The 14,188-nt window shown below is 44.1% G+C and overlaps 1 protein-coding gene across 1 annotated transcript in view; it reads left to right on the forward strand.

Annotated features, from left to right (window-relative positions):
- Nucleotides 1-14,188, forward strand: part of GALNTL6 (polypeptide N-acetylgalactosaminyltransferase like 6) — a 2,999,321-nt gene that overhangs the window by 2,796,402 nt on the left and 188,731 nt on the right. The window contains exon 10 of the mRNA XM_069631416.1: nucleotides 13,428-13,535. Coding sequence (XP_069487517.1) covers nucleotides 13,428-13,535 — 108 coding nt within the window. The remainder of the gene's footprint in view (nucleotides 1-13,427; nucleotides 13,536-14,188) is intronic.

Genomic DNA, 14,188 nt, shown 5'->3' on the forward strand with positions numbered 1-14,188 from the left:
CTGTGGCATCCAGTAACACAATGAACGTATGCGTGTCACACGCAGCCTAGAATGACCTCTGAAGGGGTAGGCTACACACGGGGCAAGCACAGAAGTTAGATACGTGCGTGACTCACCGTCTGCCAGGTAAAAGAGCGTGAAAAATGAGCGCGTTTGGTTGGCAACACCCCCGCCAAAAGAAGATGTGTACGCTGTCTGAGGAGACAGGACAACAGTAGAAGGGGACACTGTTTGAGGGAACAGGCCCAGGTAAACCAGTACAAGAGGAAAAAGAGAAAAAGCTGTCAGAGGTAACAGGGAGTACGAACTGGAAACGCCGTGAAGTAAATCGCGTGTGAAACGACAAGAAGTACAGAATTCACCCACTCGCTCTCCACGAAAAGCACGTACAAGGAAATGGTGTTCAACACTACCTTATATACAGGCCCACACGTACAGCGTCACTTACGGCGTGTACGTGCTTGGCCCATGTTCACCAATCACACGCTTTGTCACTTCTGCGTGTGGATCCTTTTTCACCAATCACACGCTTTGACACTCCTGCGTGTAGCTCACTTTTCACCAATCACACGCTTTGTCACTCCTGCGTGTAGATCAATTTTCACCAATCACACGCTTTGTCACTCCTGCGTGTAGATCCATTTTCACCAATCACACGCTTTGACACTGCACGTGCAGGTAACTATAGACGCACATATGCTGGTGACGGGTTTTCGCGCGATTCGCTGAGTGTGGGGTTTTCACGTGCAAAATCACTCCCTATCAGGCTGTCCACGCGTCCAAACACGAAAGACCACGCTCCTGGCCAGGAGGCCGAATTACAGTCCCCCAGAGCCCTGAGCACGCTCCCACCTGCCATCTGCTGCTGCCTGACTGCCTGCTGGCCACGTGCCCCACAGTGCTGGTGGGTGGGGGTGGTGGGAGACATGGGTGGGGGCCTGGTGGAGGGTGCCCCTGGTGGATGGGGGGTGGGGGTGGTGGGAGACATGGGTGGGGGCCTGATGGCAGGTGCCCCTGCACTGCTGGGGGGTGGGGGTGGTGGGAGACATGGGTGGGGGCCTGGTGGAGGGTGCCCCTGGTGGATGGGGGTGCAGGGGGACATGATCAGGTGTGCAGGGTAGTCCCCTGTTTTGTGGGCTGCCTGCAGGGGCCGTGGAGGGTGTACAGGGTACACCTGTGAGGGCCCACCCAGCCTATTCGCGTGTGATAATTCCCACGCACCCCTGTGATACACGTACCCTGGCCAATCGCGTGTTGAACTTCCCGCTACCCCTGTAATACACGCACCCTGGCTGTTCGCGTGTGATAATTCCCGCGTACCCCTGTGATACACGTTCCCTGGCCTATCGCGTGTTCTACTTCACGCGTACCCCTGTAATACACGTTCCCTGGCCAATCGCGTGTTGAACTTCCCGCTACCCCTGTAATACACGCACCCTGGCTGTTCGCGTGTGATAATTCCCGCGTACCCCTGTAATACACGTTCCCTGGCCTATCGCGTGTTCTACTTCACGCGTACCCCTGTAATACACGTACCCTGGCCAATCGCGTGTTGAACTTCCCGCTACCCCTGTAATACACGCACCCTGGCTGTTCGCGTGTGATGATTCCCGCGTACCCCTGTAATACACGTTCCCTGGCCTATCGCGTGTTCTACTTCACGCGTACCCCTGTAATACACGTTCCCTGGCCTATCACGTGTTCTACTTCACGTGTACCCCTGTAATACGCGTTCCCTGGCTGTTCGCGTGTGATGATTCCCGCGTACCCCTGTAATACACGTTCCCTGGCCTATCGCGTGTTCTACTTCACGCGTACCCCTGTAATTCACGTTCCCTGCCTAGTCGCGTGTAGTACTTCCCGCGTACTCCTGATTTGAAGATTGCCCGCTTTGCTTTCCTTGTTTGCCTGCCCTGTGAAGTGGTCCAGGGTTAGCGCAGCCCTTAGCGATGATTTAGCGATTTTGATGGCTTTTCCTTGCGCGAGGGCGTTCTTGGGGGCGTTACTGGCGCTGCTGCAGGCTCGCTGCGATTCTCTGCGCCACGGCTGGTTTGGGAGCATGAAATCCATGAATACGCTGTGCGCGGAAATCAGTTTTAGCGCACGTGCCTGGCGCAGACTATCGCAGGCGCACGCTGTGCGCCAGCCGCGTGCGCTACTTGTGCGCTGGATTCTATGAATTACCCTGACAATCTTTAACTTAGTGACTTGGATGAGATTTGGAACAATGATACAATAACTCCTGTAAGATTTGTCAAACTAAGAATACATTGGTTGACCTTTGCTGTATGTTGGTGTATAGTCTGGCTAGCCCATGGGCAAGTATCGTACAAGGAATGTGCGTAGGAGGGGAACAGCAACAGCATGGTTAGTACATGTGGTATTCTCAAACTTCTTCTAGTTGGCTAATCTTCACAAATCTATTTAAATGTGATGCATGGCTAATCTTCACAAATCTATCTAAGTCCTGGCTAATCTTGACAAATCTATCTAAATGTCACAGATGGCTAATCTTCACAAATCTATCTAAATGTGAGGCAAGGCTGATCTTTATAGATCTATGCAAATGAGACCTCATCTTTTTTTGATAAGACGCCTATGGGGTCGCAAGCTAAACTTACAATATTCATGCAGTATGGCATAACAAATAATCTTCAGGATAATGCCCAAAATTAGAAAATTGTTATTTTTACAGGATCCAAGAGGTTAAAAACATTGAGGTGGACTTTGGGATCGGAGAGAATAGAACGTGTCTTAAAGCTACGCTATTTAGGGTATAATAAATGCTCTGTATGAGGATCTGGGCTTAATGCTAAAGAACCAACTCTGTCAAATCTGTGAATGAGGATTAATTAATTCACTGCCCACAGAAAGTAAAAACAAACTACATGATTTTGACTGGATGAAAACCATTGAGTCTATGAGTACCTATTCACTTCACAACGAATATGCCTGCTTCCCTAAGAAGAGGAAATAAATAAGCACCTATAGCAGGCATTTCCCATTTAACAAAGCATGTGCACTTTATATGCTCTTTCTATTTAACCATTTCCTAACCAGGGAACGATCCAGACACTGGGTTATTTGTAAGTCTTAGAATAAGAACATTTATTTTCGCTTTTTTAAATTTTCTGCATAAGTAGAAAGGTTAAAACATTGGATACTCAAATGCCCACACCCATGTCTTCTTAGATCACAGATAATTGGCGATGATATGTCGATGAAATCTGATTAATGTATTAATATTTTTTGTTTAGGGCACATGTGGGTCGATAATGTTGCTTTTCTTATAGCCCTAACTCGCTTTTTAGAAGCTATGACCTTTCATTAATTGTAAGGAAAGGCCCACCACTTAGAATAAATGTATAGGTTGTCTGATGTCTTAAATATTTTTTTTATTTATATAGGATATGTTTTATTGTTAGTTTAAAAAATGGTGGGGTGCTTGTGTAAAAATAAGATAACATTATAATTAAAGGACGTTGTTTTAGATATTGAGAATTTTATGTTCGAGTTATGTTTTATTCTGTAATGAAATGATTTTGAAAATTTGAATAATGCGCACATTATAATATTGATAAAGAAAATGCATAATTTTGGAAAGGTTGATTAATTCAACTGTATGCAATAAAAAAAGAAAAAAAAGAAGGATTATGCGCCCATGATAAACAATGACACTCCTACCTTGTGAATGGAGGCAAGGTTACTACGGGCATCTGCAAAAGCCAGATTGATCTGGATGGCACACATGTGGCATTGCAGGGCTCCATGGACATCCAACATCTCCTTTGGTGTGTTCCCCATGTTAGAATAAGCATCAGCAAACCTGGGGCTAATTTGGATTGCCTCCTTGGCTTGACAGGTTGTCCTTCCACTTTCCCTGGATCTTTAGTCTCTAAAATATATATATTTTTTAAACATGGCAATGTAATACAATAATTGAAACATTCACCTTGCTTTGCAGGTTTAGTCCAGTAGCAGTAACCTCTTGAAAAAATAATTTTTAAAATGACTTTGTAACATAACATTAACATTTTGAATGAGTACACTTGCCAAAACAACATTTGGAAACTAAGTCCATATATTTAACGTGCGTAGCCCCTACTTTGTATAATATTTTTACAAAGCCCTTGTTTGATGAACTGGACTGCCTGGGTGTCACTACACCAACTATGCAGATGACACTCAGATTCTCCTACCTCTAACAGGCATCTATGATACAGACGTACGACTTGTGAACAAAATCTACACAATCATTCAGGCATGGATGGCCTCCCATGGCCTCTGCCAAAATGACGACAAAACAAACTTATTCTAGTGGGCTTTCCAACCAACATAAATAAACTAAGCCCGGATTATGCCTCCCTAAATACAGATGAAACAGTATCCCAGTAGCTAAAGATGTAAAAACTCTTGGCTTCTACTTCGATGCCTCTTCCAACCTAAACAAACAAGTGGATATCACTGCCTCAGCCACTGCCTACACAGGTAAGCTGGTAAGGGCCTGAAGACCACTGCTGACAAAAGAGAGCTGTCTCACTCTAGCAAAAGCACTCATATTGTCCAAACTGGATTATTGCAATGGTCTTTACTTAGGTGCGAAGAAGTCCGTCCACAACAAACTTCAAATTATGCAGAATAATGCACTTTGAGCAGCATTAAATATACCCAGAAGAGAGCACATCTCAGACATAAGAAGACACCACAAATGGCTCTCTGTAAGGGAAAAGATCGAACTCAAAACCCCGTGTCTCACCTTTAAAGCTCTGAACCACACAGCTCCACCCTACCTCACTGAATAATTCACCCTGAGATCTTCCACACTGATTACTAAATCCTCCAACACATCCTGTCTGATGATCCAAGATATAACCTAATAAGATCAGGGGGGTACAGTTTCCCGGTCATGGCCGCCCAACTGTGGAACACTCTCCCACCTGCCATCAAATCTATCCAAGTATTCCCCAACTTCAGGAAAAATGTCATCTCCTGGCTACTAAATAAAACTAAACTAACCCTAAATTGCAGTAAACGTAAACCCTAGCCCAAGAACTTTGAAATTGTATCAGATTCTCCCATCTCTGCCCCCACGTCTTCCCATCCCACCCTACTGGTTCCCATGGCACCTTAGTAACTTACTTACAAAATGTGTAACCTTACTACAGCACCTCTGTCCACCACAGCCTTATGTATCTATTTGTACATGACTGTATTCTCTGTCCACCACAGCCATATGCATCTATTTGCACTATTGTGTACATGACTGCATTCTTCTCCGACCAATCTGTACTGTCTGTAACCATTTACCTCTGCTTTACGAGCACCCAGATACCACCGGGTCAGGTGTGCTATAGAAATACAATAAACAAACAAACAAACAACAAACAGACTTACATAAAAAACACATACTTTTATACTGTTGAACTTTTTTTATTTAAGTGTTTTTGTCTTGATTTACAAGCCTTTTACACTATTAAACAGACAAATGTTCATTAATACACCATATACCATGTGCCATATACAATATTTAAAACATAATATTTGAAACATTTAAACTTCAAGCCAAATGTTACAGAACATACATCACACATACAATCATATCATGACAAAGTCTAAGCTTTAATCTATTTTAAAAAACGTATGTATATTATGCCGTGGCTTTAATGACAAGTGACTCTGTGCCATATATTGCTGACCAAAATTGATCCGAACCAAAGTCGGAAAACCTTTCATATGCTCTACTGTGTTCTACCAGTGCTGGACATTCCATCAGAACGTGTCTAGCAGTTTCAATGCTGCGGCCACACATGCGGCAATGTGGCAGAGTCTATCCTCCCTTGGAATGCCCTTTGAGGCTCAAGCATATTCCATTGCAGACAGGATGTTCAGTCTGAGATATACTATCAATCATATTAACTGAGGGTTTCTCATTTTATTTAAGTATCCCTGAGGTGAATCTAAAAATGTGCCATGGGCGACAAATTGTTTAAATCTAGATATAGACTGTTCCTGTTCCCACTCAAGAGCCTTAACCTTCAAAGTTCTAAGAAAAGGTTCAATTTCATCCACAGTGCGTAAAACAAGTCCAATATTGTCAACATGTTCATTCACACTAAGCATCAGGTCCCTATATGCAAGGTAACTGGGTTTTAATCTTGCATGCTCTACGACAAGGCCCATTAGTGATTTAGAGTCAGCGTCGAGCAGGATCTTAAACTTTAGCATTCACCTTGATATTTTCCAAAGTGATAGCAGAGAGGACAGCCCTAATTCCAGCCTCAATGCCGCCACAGGATGGTGGCTGGCAATCCTAAAATGGGCCGAAGTATCTTCTCTTCTGCTTTTGCAAGCCAACTCGCATGGCATGCTGGCAGTGCCTCCATACTTTACATAATCCCAGGTATTATGCACAGTCAGTATATCTCCAACATTCCCTCTATAGAGTGGCCCCTGTGCTTGTATATGGGATGGATTTTGGTGGTGAGGTTTCACCATAAAAGGCTGAAGAGGGAAGGTTCCTTACTGAAACACCGAGGTAGGTATACATGGGGCCTCATTCCAACCCTGGCGTTAACCAAGGCGCTATTAGCGCCTTGGTTGACGCTGGTATTTTTCCAACTCCGCCATGGTGAATGGCGTAATTACCGCCCCATTCCAAGGTTGGCGGGGTGGTAATTCCCCATTCACCATGGGCCCTTCCCCATTCCCATTTTTGGCCCATAGGGTTCAATGGGAATGGGGAAGGCGCTAATTACGGCACCGTAAATTACGGTGGCGTAATGAGCTCCTAGGTCCCTTTGCGGGTTGGTTTTTTAACGCCTGCAAAAAGCAAAGGGAACTCGGAATAGGGCGGCAAGGGTTTAACGGCACCGGTCTCGTTACCCTTACCACCCTACTCGGAATGAACCCCACGGTCACCATTTCTAGGGGCACAATCCCCATATACCATGTATGTTTAGGTTTGCACAATCCCTTTTTACCAATAATCATAACTACAATTTTGTTCAAGTTAATGAATAGATTATTTGTTTTTGCATATAGATATAGGGCGTCCAATGTGCGCTGCAAGCCAATAGATATTTGATCAAGGAGGACCGTATAGTCGGCATACAAGAGCCAAATAATTCTCTCACAACCTTAGCTTAGAACGAAAGTTTGAGCTGACTGCAAGGTCTCGTCCATATCAGTGATGCATAGTTTGTAGAGGAGGAGTGCCAGTATGCAGACTTGTTTGACGGTATCATTGGTGGAAAAAGAGGTAGATGTATTCCCCTCCTGGGACAATCTTACCATCACTGAGGTGTCAGAGTAAAGTTTCTGGATGAAATGCAACAATATACGATCAATCCCCCAGTGCTCCAACTTATCCCAGAGTCTTACATGGGATACACTGTCAAATGCAGCTTTCTATATAAAAAAAGTGTGAAAAACCTAAGGGTTTTTCCCAACCTACTCCCTAGGGACCTTCTACACAGTTGGCCAGCAGTGGGCCATCGCTTTTGGATCCCAAACCTGGGGATGGACAAGCGTGGGAGGAAAACCTGGGTAGCGGGTCCTCGTGATTGTGGAGGGAATATTGAATGTGCCTTGGCATGCTGGCACTGCCAGCATGCCAAGGGTCTTGATAGTGACCTTTCCAACCCAACCCATCCACAGCCTTTATCGAGCATGTTAAAGCACACACTCCTCCTTTCCCCAAAAGCTATCCAAACACCCAGACAAAGAAAAGGAAGTCAACAGGAGTGCAGATTTCCCATGAGAAACACCATTATGGTACTCAGACGAGGGAGATTCAGATCAAGGCACACCAACTTCCACAATGGACATGTCCCACTGATGAGGCCCGGCAGGGTCAGGCAACTCATTTCAACTATGCCCACCTGCAGCCTGTTAACTACTCAGATGGATATAAAAGGAACATGCATGATTGGCAAAGAGAGCGAGTTTGATGGTGAGCAGGAGAGGCAGTAATACCAGAGCTGCCCAAACCAAGGCCACAGAGAGCGAGATGTCGGGACGCTGTAAGACTGTCGAGTGTAGCAGGAGAAAGCAAAGTGAGAAGGTTGTGTCTCTAGAGAGCTGGATGAATTGCCAGATGGGAGCCGAGGGGCATATTAATCCTGTACTTGTGTGGTCAGACAGGTGCTCATTCCTCTGGGGAAAGCAGAAGGCCCATAAAGTTCTGCGGGGCAGGTGGAGAGACACTGACCTCAGACGCTAAAGCCGCTGAAGGAAGGAGCAACAAAACCATGACCAGTGAGATTCTGAAGTGAAAGAAACCTTGCACTCATTAAGAAAAGACTGTATACTTTGTACTGGGATAATCGCGAGTCAAAGAGCACTCGATCCCAAACGCTGTCAAAATACAGGTGTGAAAAGAACCATGAGAAAGAACATATGGAAGGATATTAAGTAGCAGTGTGGTAACGTATAATGGTATACACATTCAAAAGTTTCTGTGAAGGAAAAGAAGCATCGCTGCGGCAGGGGAGCTGTGCGTGATTGTAGTGTGAGCAAAATATAAATCCTTTTGAAAGCTTAATGGCAGTGGGGGAGCTACATGAAACTGAAGTAAGAGCACTACTGCAATGAGATACTGTAAGGAAATAAGAGCATTAAAGGATAAACAGGAGGGTCCAAGCTCAAGACAAAGGGACCCTGAGAGATCCTGTGAATAAGTGAATTCAAATAAGGAAAGGTACTGTGACTTTTGCCAAGTGAATCCTGAGAACTTTGGAATTTTCTTACCCTGAGTGTCTTGAACTTGGGGAAGGGAGCCATGGAAGAGCTCCACATTTACATTGACTTTGCTTTGAACACTATTAAGTTGGCCAAATCCCACACAGCCTATTACTTTGTAGAAGTGAGGGCAATAATAGGTTTTGACACATACAGTAGTTTACTTTTGACTGAAAGACTTAGACCTTAGTTTTCTGTTCATTAGGAAACATTGCCACCTTAGAGTTAGTGCAGGATAGATATTTTTCCATCCTGACCATCAACAATAAAGGTTTTCCAAATCTATCTGTGTGTGCCATCTCTTGATACCATGTTTGTCTTACAAAAGGTATAGACTTATTTTCACACAGCTATGATGATCTCACATAAGCAGTTGCAGCGTCCAAATGCTGTGCAGAGTAGTGCACCCTTTTCTGAAGCCGATCTGCTGATGTTTAAGTAATTGCTTGAACGCTGCCCATTTTTCTAGTTGTTTTAATGAAACGACTGGAAAGATCTTCCCACTGGAGTGCAGCATCGCCAGCAGTCAGTAGTTGTTAGGGTCGGCATGCAAACTCTTTTTGTGCACTAGAATCAAAATAGATTAATTCATGCCAGCTCCTGGGAATCTTGCTAATTTTGGTCACCAGTTTGAACAGTTCTCGAAGAAGCCCATCCTAGAGCAGTAGATTACTTTTAATAACCAAATTGGCCAAACCATCGGGGCCTAATGCCCTTGACGCCTTTGTCCTTTTAATAACAATGAGTATATCCTATAGGTCTTAACTGACCACCCTTCCTCTTTCTAGTGTATCAAGCCAGTTAGTCCTGAAATAGGAGTAGTGGTTATTACACACCTATGGGGGTCATTACGAGTCGGGTGGTAAGGGATACCGGGCACCGGTAAGGAGACTGGTGCCGGTAATTCCTTACAGCCCGATTCCAAGGTCCCTTGGAGGGAACCGTAAGGAACGTGTGGTCTGACCACACATCCCTTACGGGTCCCGCTGAGGGGCCAGGGCGCTAATAACGGGCGTGCCATTCGCAAGCCCGTTATTAGCGCCCTCCCCATTGCCATTGACCCCTGTGGGGGCTCAAATGGGAATTGGGAATGGTTTGTTCAATGGACACTTACTGGTCCCGCCAGGGTCGGAATGCACCAGTAAATCCCCATTGAACAAGACCGGACTCGGATATGGTATGGGAGGCAGCCATGGTGCTAATAGCACCACGGCTACCATCCATCTCATGATGAGGCCCTATGTCTCTGAATCTAATAGCAAGTAAAACAATGAATATAAAAATAGTTTAGGTGCGGGGGAGGAAAAATGACCCTGGCACAAGTTCACAATATTAAAATGTAGGAAAAGAGAGTTCAATCTATGTACACTCCCGCCCCCTGCACAATTGAATGCTGATAAACAGCCACATTTATAAACAAGAATCAATTAGTCACATACAAAATTCAATGAAATGATACAAAACAAATAGTAAAATTAGTGCAGACAATGGGCCTCATTACGAGAAGGGCAGTAAGGGGTTAACAGCGCTGGTAAAGGTGTCGGAGCCGTCAACCCCTTACCGCCCCATCACGAGGTCTGCTTGCGGGAACCCGCTTAGGACGCCTGGTTTTGCATGGAGTCTGCAGGCTAGATTGTGGCTGGCAAATAATTGTAGTGTCATCTGACACCCTCTTGTGGCCACCTTCTCTGATTCTGGTGCCTTGAAACGCCATTTGTTGTGCACCTTACAAATGTACAATAAATAAATAAATAAACAAATAAATAAATAAATACATAAATAAACCTGTAAGAGGGCTCTGCACACCTGCCTATGTGGCATATGGTGCGTGCTGCTTTAAAACATCATTTGGCCTAAAGTGCTTGCACAAATAGGAGGTGCCAAAGTAACTCTTACATGTCTTAACCCAAGTACTCTGTTTTGGTAAAGGATCCCATATTGTACTGCCTGCCTACCCCTGACAATCTCACCATCCAGAAAACTGAAATAGCCCCTCAAGCCAAGACCAACGGTCAGTGATATCATATATTTGCATTTCTTCTGACCTGACTTAATCTCTTGTGGCAAGTCTGAGTCCTCCATGCCCCACTCTGAAAGGATAGCCAGTTGTACAATGTCACCAGTCTTCTCCAACTGAGCCATCTTTAGGTGGGCAAACTATGGCGCCTCTGATCAGTGCTTTGCTCAGTACTTGCTCACCTTCTGCAGATACTCTTTGAAAGACTATGGGCCTCATTCCGAGAATAGAGGTAGTCATGGCGCTATTTGCTCCATGACTACCTCCCATACTGGGTCCGGGTCCGACCTGGTTCAATGGGGACTTACCAGTCCATTCCGACCCTGGAGGGACCGGTAAGTCCCCATTGAAAAATCCATTCCCCATTCCCATTTGAGCCCCCATAGGGCTCAATGGGAATTGGGGAAGTAGCTAATAACGGTACCGCAATTTGTGATACCGTTATTAGCTCTCTGGTCCCTTAGGGACCTCGGAATAGGGTGCAAAGGGATTACCAGCACCAATGTCCTTAACGGTGCCCGGTATCCCTTTGTGCCCACCTCGGAATGAAGCCCTATGCCTCTTCCACAAACTCAGATTGGTTGCCACATCCCCCTCATCATCGTGCAGTTTCTCCCCCTTTACATGCACCACCTCCAACTCCAGAACCAGCATCTACCCCTCCTCAAGCAGTGTCTCCCTGACCTAATGCTTCATTTCAATCTCTGCCTGACCCTCCTCTGCAGATTATGTCTCACACTGCTGGCCGACACCCTCAATCTCTGATATTTGCATTGAGGATATGATATTGTCCATCTCCCAATTTTCATCAGTCGGCACACCTGGGCAAACAAAGGGACATGATGCCTTTTGGGTGAATGTGCAAAACACAAAACAAGCGGCAATGACAAACAAATGGATATTCACAAGAATCACATGACAAGAAAGTGTTCTTGAAACACATAACAGTAGGGAAGGTGACTGAGCACATCACAGAAAGCCTTCTTGTTTTCATTCACTAAGTTTTCGATCCAAACACAGGGAAGGAAATGTGTAAGAAGCCTTTTTGGGATTTTTTTTATTTTAATGTATGTTTCTTTTTTAACAATTACATGAAAGGGGGTAAGGTTAAAAAGGGATGGGACTAGAGGTAGGCATGAAAAGATGCTTGGAACTGGGTGTCCCATGAGACAGGTTTGCCCACTTGTATCTACCTAAAGGTAAGGTTAAATAGGGAGTGAGGGACTAAACACACACACACACAAACAGAATCACAGGAATAAAATAGCATCACAAAACACCAAAAATCACTAACCACTAACAAACTCTTCCAACATTCTTCAAAACTCTCTTAAGTTTGGCAAAAGCACTCAGTTAAATGTTTCAAAATCACTGCACAATTCTTCCAAACCCACCAATTTATAAGCATGTCCTATCTATTTCTAACTTGACCGCAAACAAAAAGCACACAGGAAGAAGGAAGCAGAGTTGACCTTAATGCCCTAAAACCTGTTTTGGAATTGCTCAGAGCCTCAGATTGAACTGATTGAACACCCCTCTCTAGTGTCAGTACTTACAGTTTAATGGCATTTTTGGAGTTTAAACATTTTTTAGATACACTTAGTAAAAGCAAAAATCTCATTCAACACAACCAATATGAGGAATTGCCATCCGGCATTCGTGTAGAAGCCCTATTTTTAAAACATGTTTATTAATTAATATAATGATACCAGCAATTCCATCTTTGAAAGGCAAATATGCTGATCAGATTCCCCTTTGATAAACTCCATGCAAAAATCATAATGTGTACTTTTGCTCTGCTCCACCATTGCCCTGATCAGCAGTGCCACAGGTACCCTCTTAACAGCTGCATTGACAGCCAAGCTTCTGCAGCACAGGGACTGCATTGGAGTTATGCACTCCTGTTCCAAATAGTACATAACTATCAGAATGTTGTTCTGGTGGCAAATTAAACTGTAAATGTAAGCCAAACCTTAGTTTAGGGTATGGTGACCAGCAGCTCTCATTTTTATCCAATCCATATCAAATTGATATCAAACATGTGTCAGCCCTGTAGGCCAAGTTCAGCTGTTGAAGGGGCATGGGTATATTTCCCACACTGGCTGGACCTTGCCCTACTGGCAGGAATGTAGCCTTTGGGGATTGTCTCTCTTTGTTCCCAGATATAGCTGTTCCACAGGATGCTGGCCTGGGAACAGGAATCAAAGGGCACACCCATTCACAGAAAGCTTGACCTCACACCTGCATATTTAGAAGCATTTGATCAGGATCCACTTACCCCTGCCACCTTCCCCGGAAAGTTAATCATATGGGTATGTAGTTGTCTTCCTTGGTCTTACCTGTTTTTCGGGTGTGCTTTTGTCAGTATGTCTATGGTTGTATGCGCTTCTTTTCTTACACAAGCCTTACACATGTTTCAGAGTAAAACTGGAAAATAATCTGCTTTAGTTGGTGATGTGTTGTGATAAACCTCTTTGCCAAAGAATGCTCAGTTTTATTTTCTGTGATGTTTAACTGTCCATATATGGACGCACCTTTGCATAGACTGTAATAAAGAACCAACTTGAGAAAAAAATATGCTTTGGGAAAAATGGGATGCAATGATGTATGCTTTATTAACTAAATATGGTAATGCTTTCTATTTTAATTATTTTTGTACTCTTTCATTTAGGTGTGGATGTGTGGAGGTGCCATGTTTGATGTCCCATGTTCAAGGGTTGGGCATATCTACAGGAAGTATGTTCCTTACAAAGTACCCACAGGAACAAGCCTGGCAAGAGTGAGTATGGAAATCTAAGCACATTTCTCTTTGGTTAAGTAAACAACATTCCAATTATATTTCTGAGTCAGCAAATGGATGCTATGTTAGGCCTATGACCGAATCCACAAGAATCCTAGTTAAGCACTAATACATTTCAAAAAGATGTATTGGCAGATGTGCCAACCCTCGTAATAAGATGATTGGCAAATAATGTTATTTGCAAATAATTGTGACTGCGAACAGGTTCAGCTCTTGGTTCCTATACCTGTTACATTTACAGAAACCCGGCTCTATGCCCATTCTCGTTGTGTGGACTTCTGCAAGGTTTGGGGATTTAACAAGCAACACAGACAAGTCTATTTTCTGGTTGAGGCATATTCTATTCTTGTATGCCTCCCCTCCTGAACCTGCTAAGGGTTATGTACGGCCCAGTACGGTGCAATAGAGCCCTTTTGATTTGATATTTCACTGTGGGGTCTGTGTGGTCTTCAGCCCAAATGGAGAATAAAAGGTGGTAGTTTGAAAAAATGTCCATCAACACCAAAGTCCCAATTAGAACCATTATTGTGATGTGTTGGTCCACGTATAGTGGTTAACCCAGATATAGCAAACACATTTCTGTCCTTTTTGAGGCTTATTGAGATTTTTCAGTCTACCAAATGATTGTTTAT

This window comes from Ambystoma mexicanum, chromosome 6q, assembly GCF_040938575.1.
Source record: "Ambystoma mexicanum isolate Mex_15411 chromosome 6q, UKY_AmexF1_1, whole genome shotgun sequence".
Taxonomy (NCBI): domain Eukaryota; kingdom Metazoa; phylum Chordata; class Amphibia; order Caudata; family Ambystomatidae; genus Ambystoma; species Ambystoma mexicanum.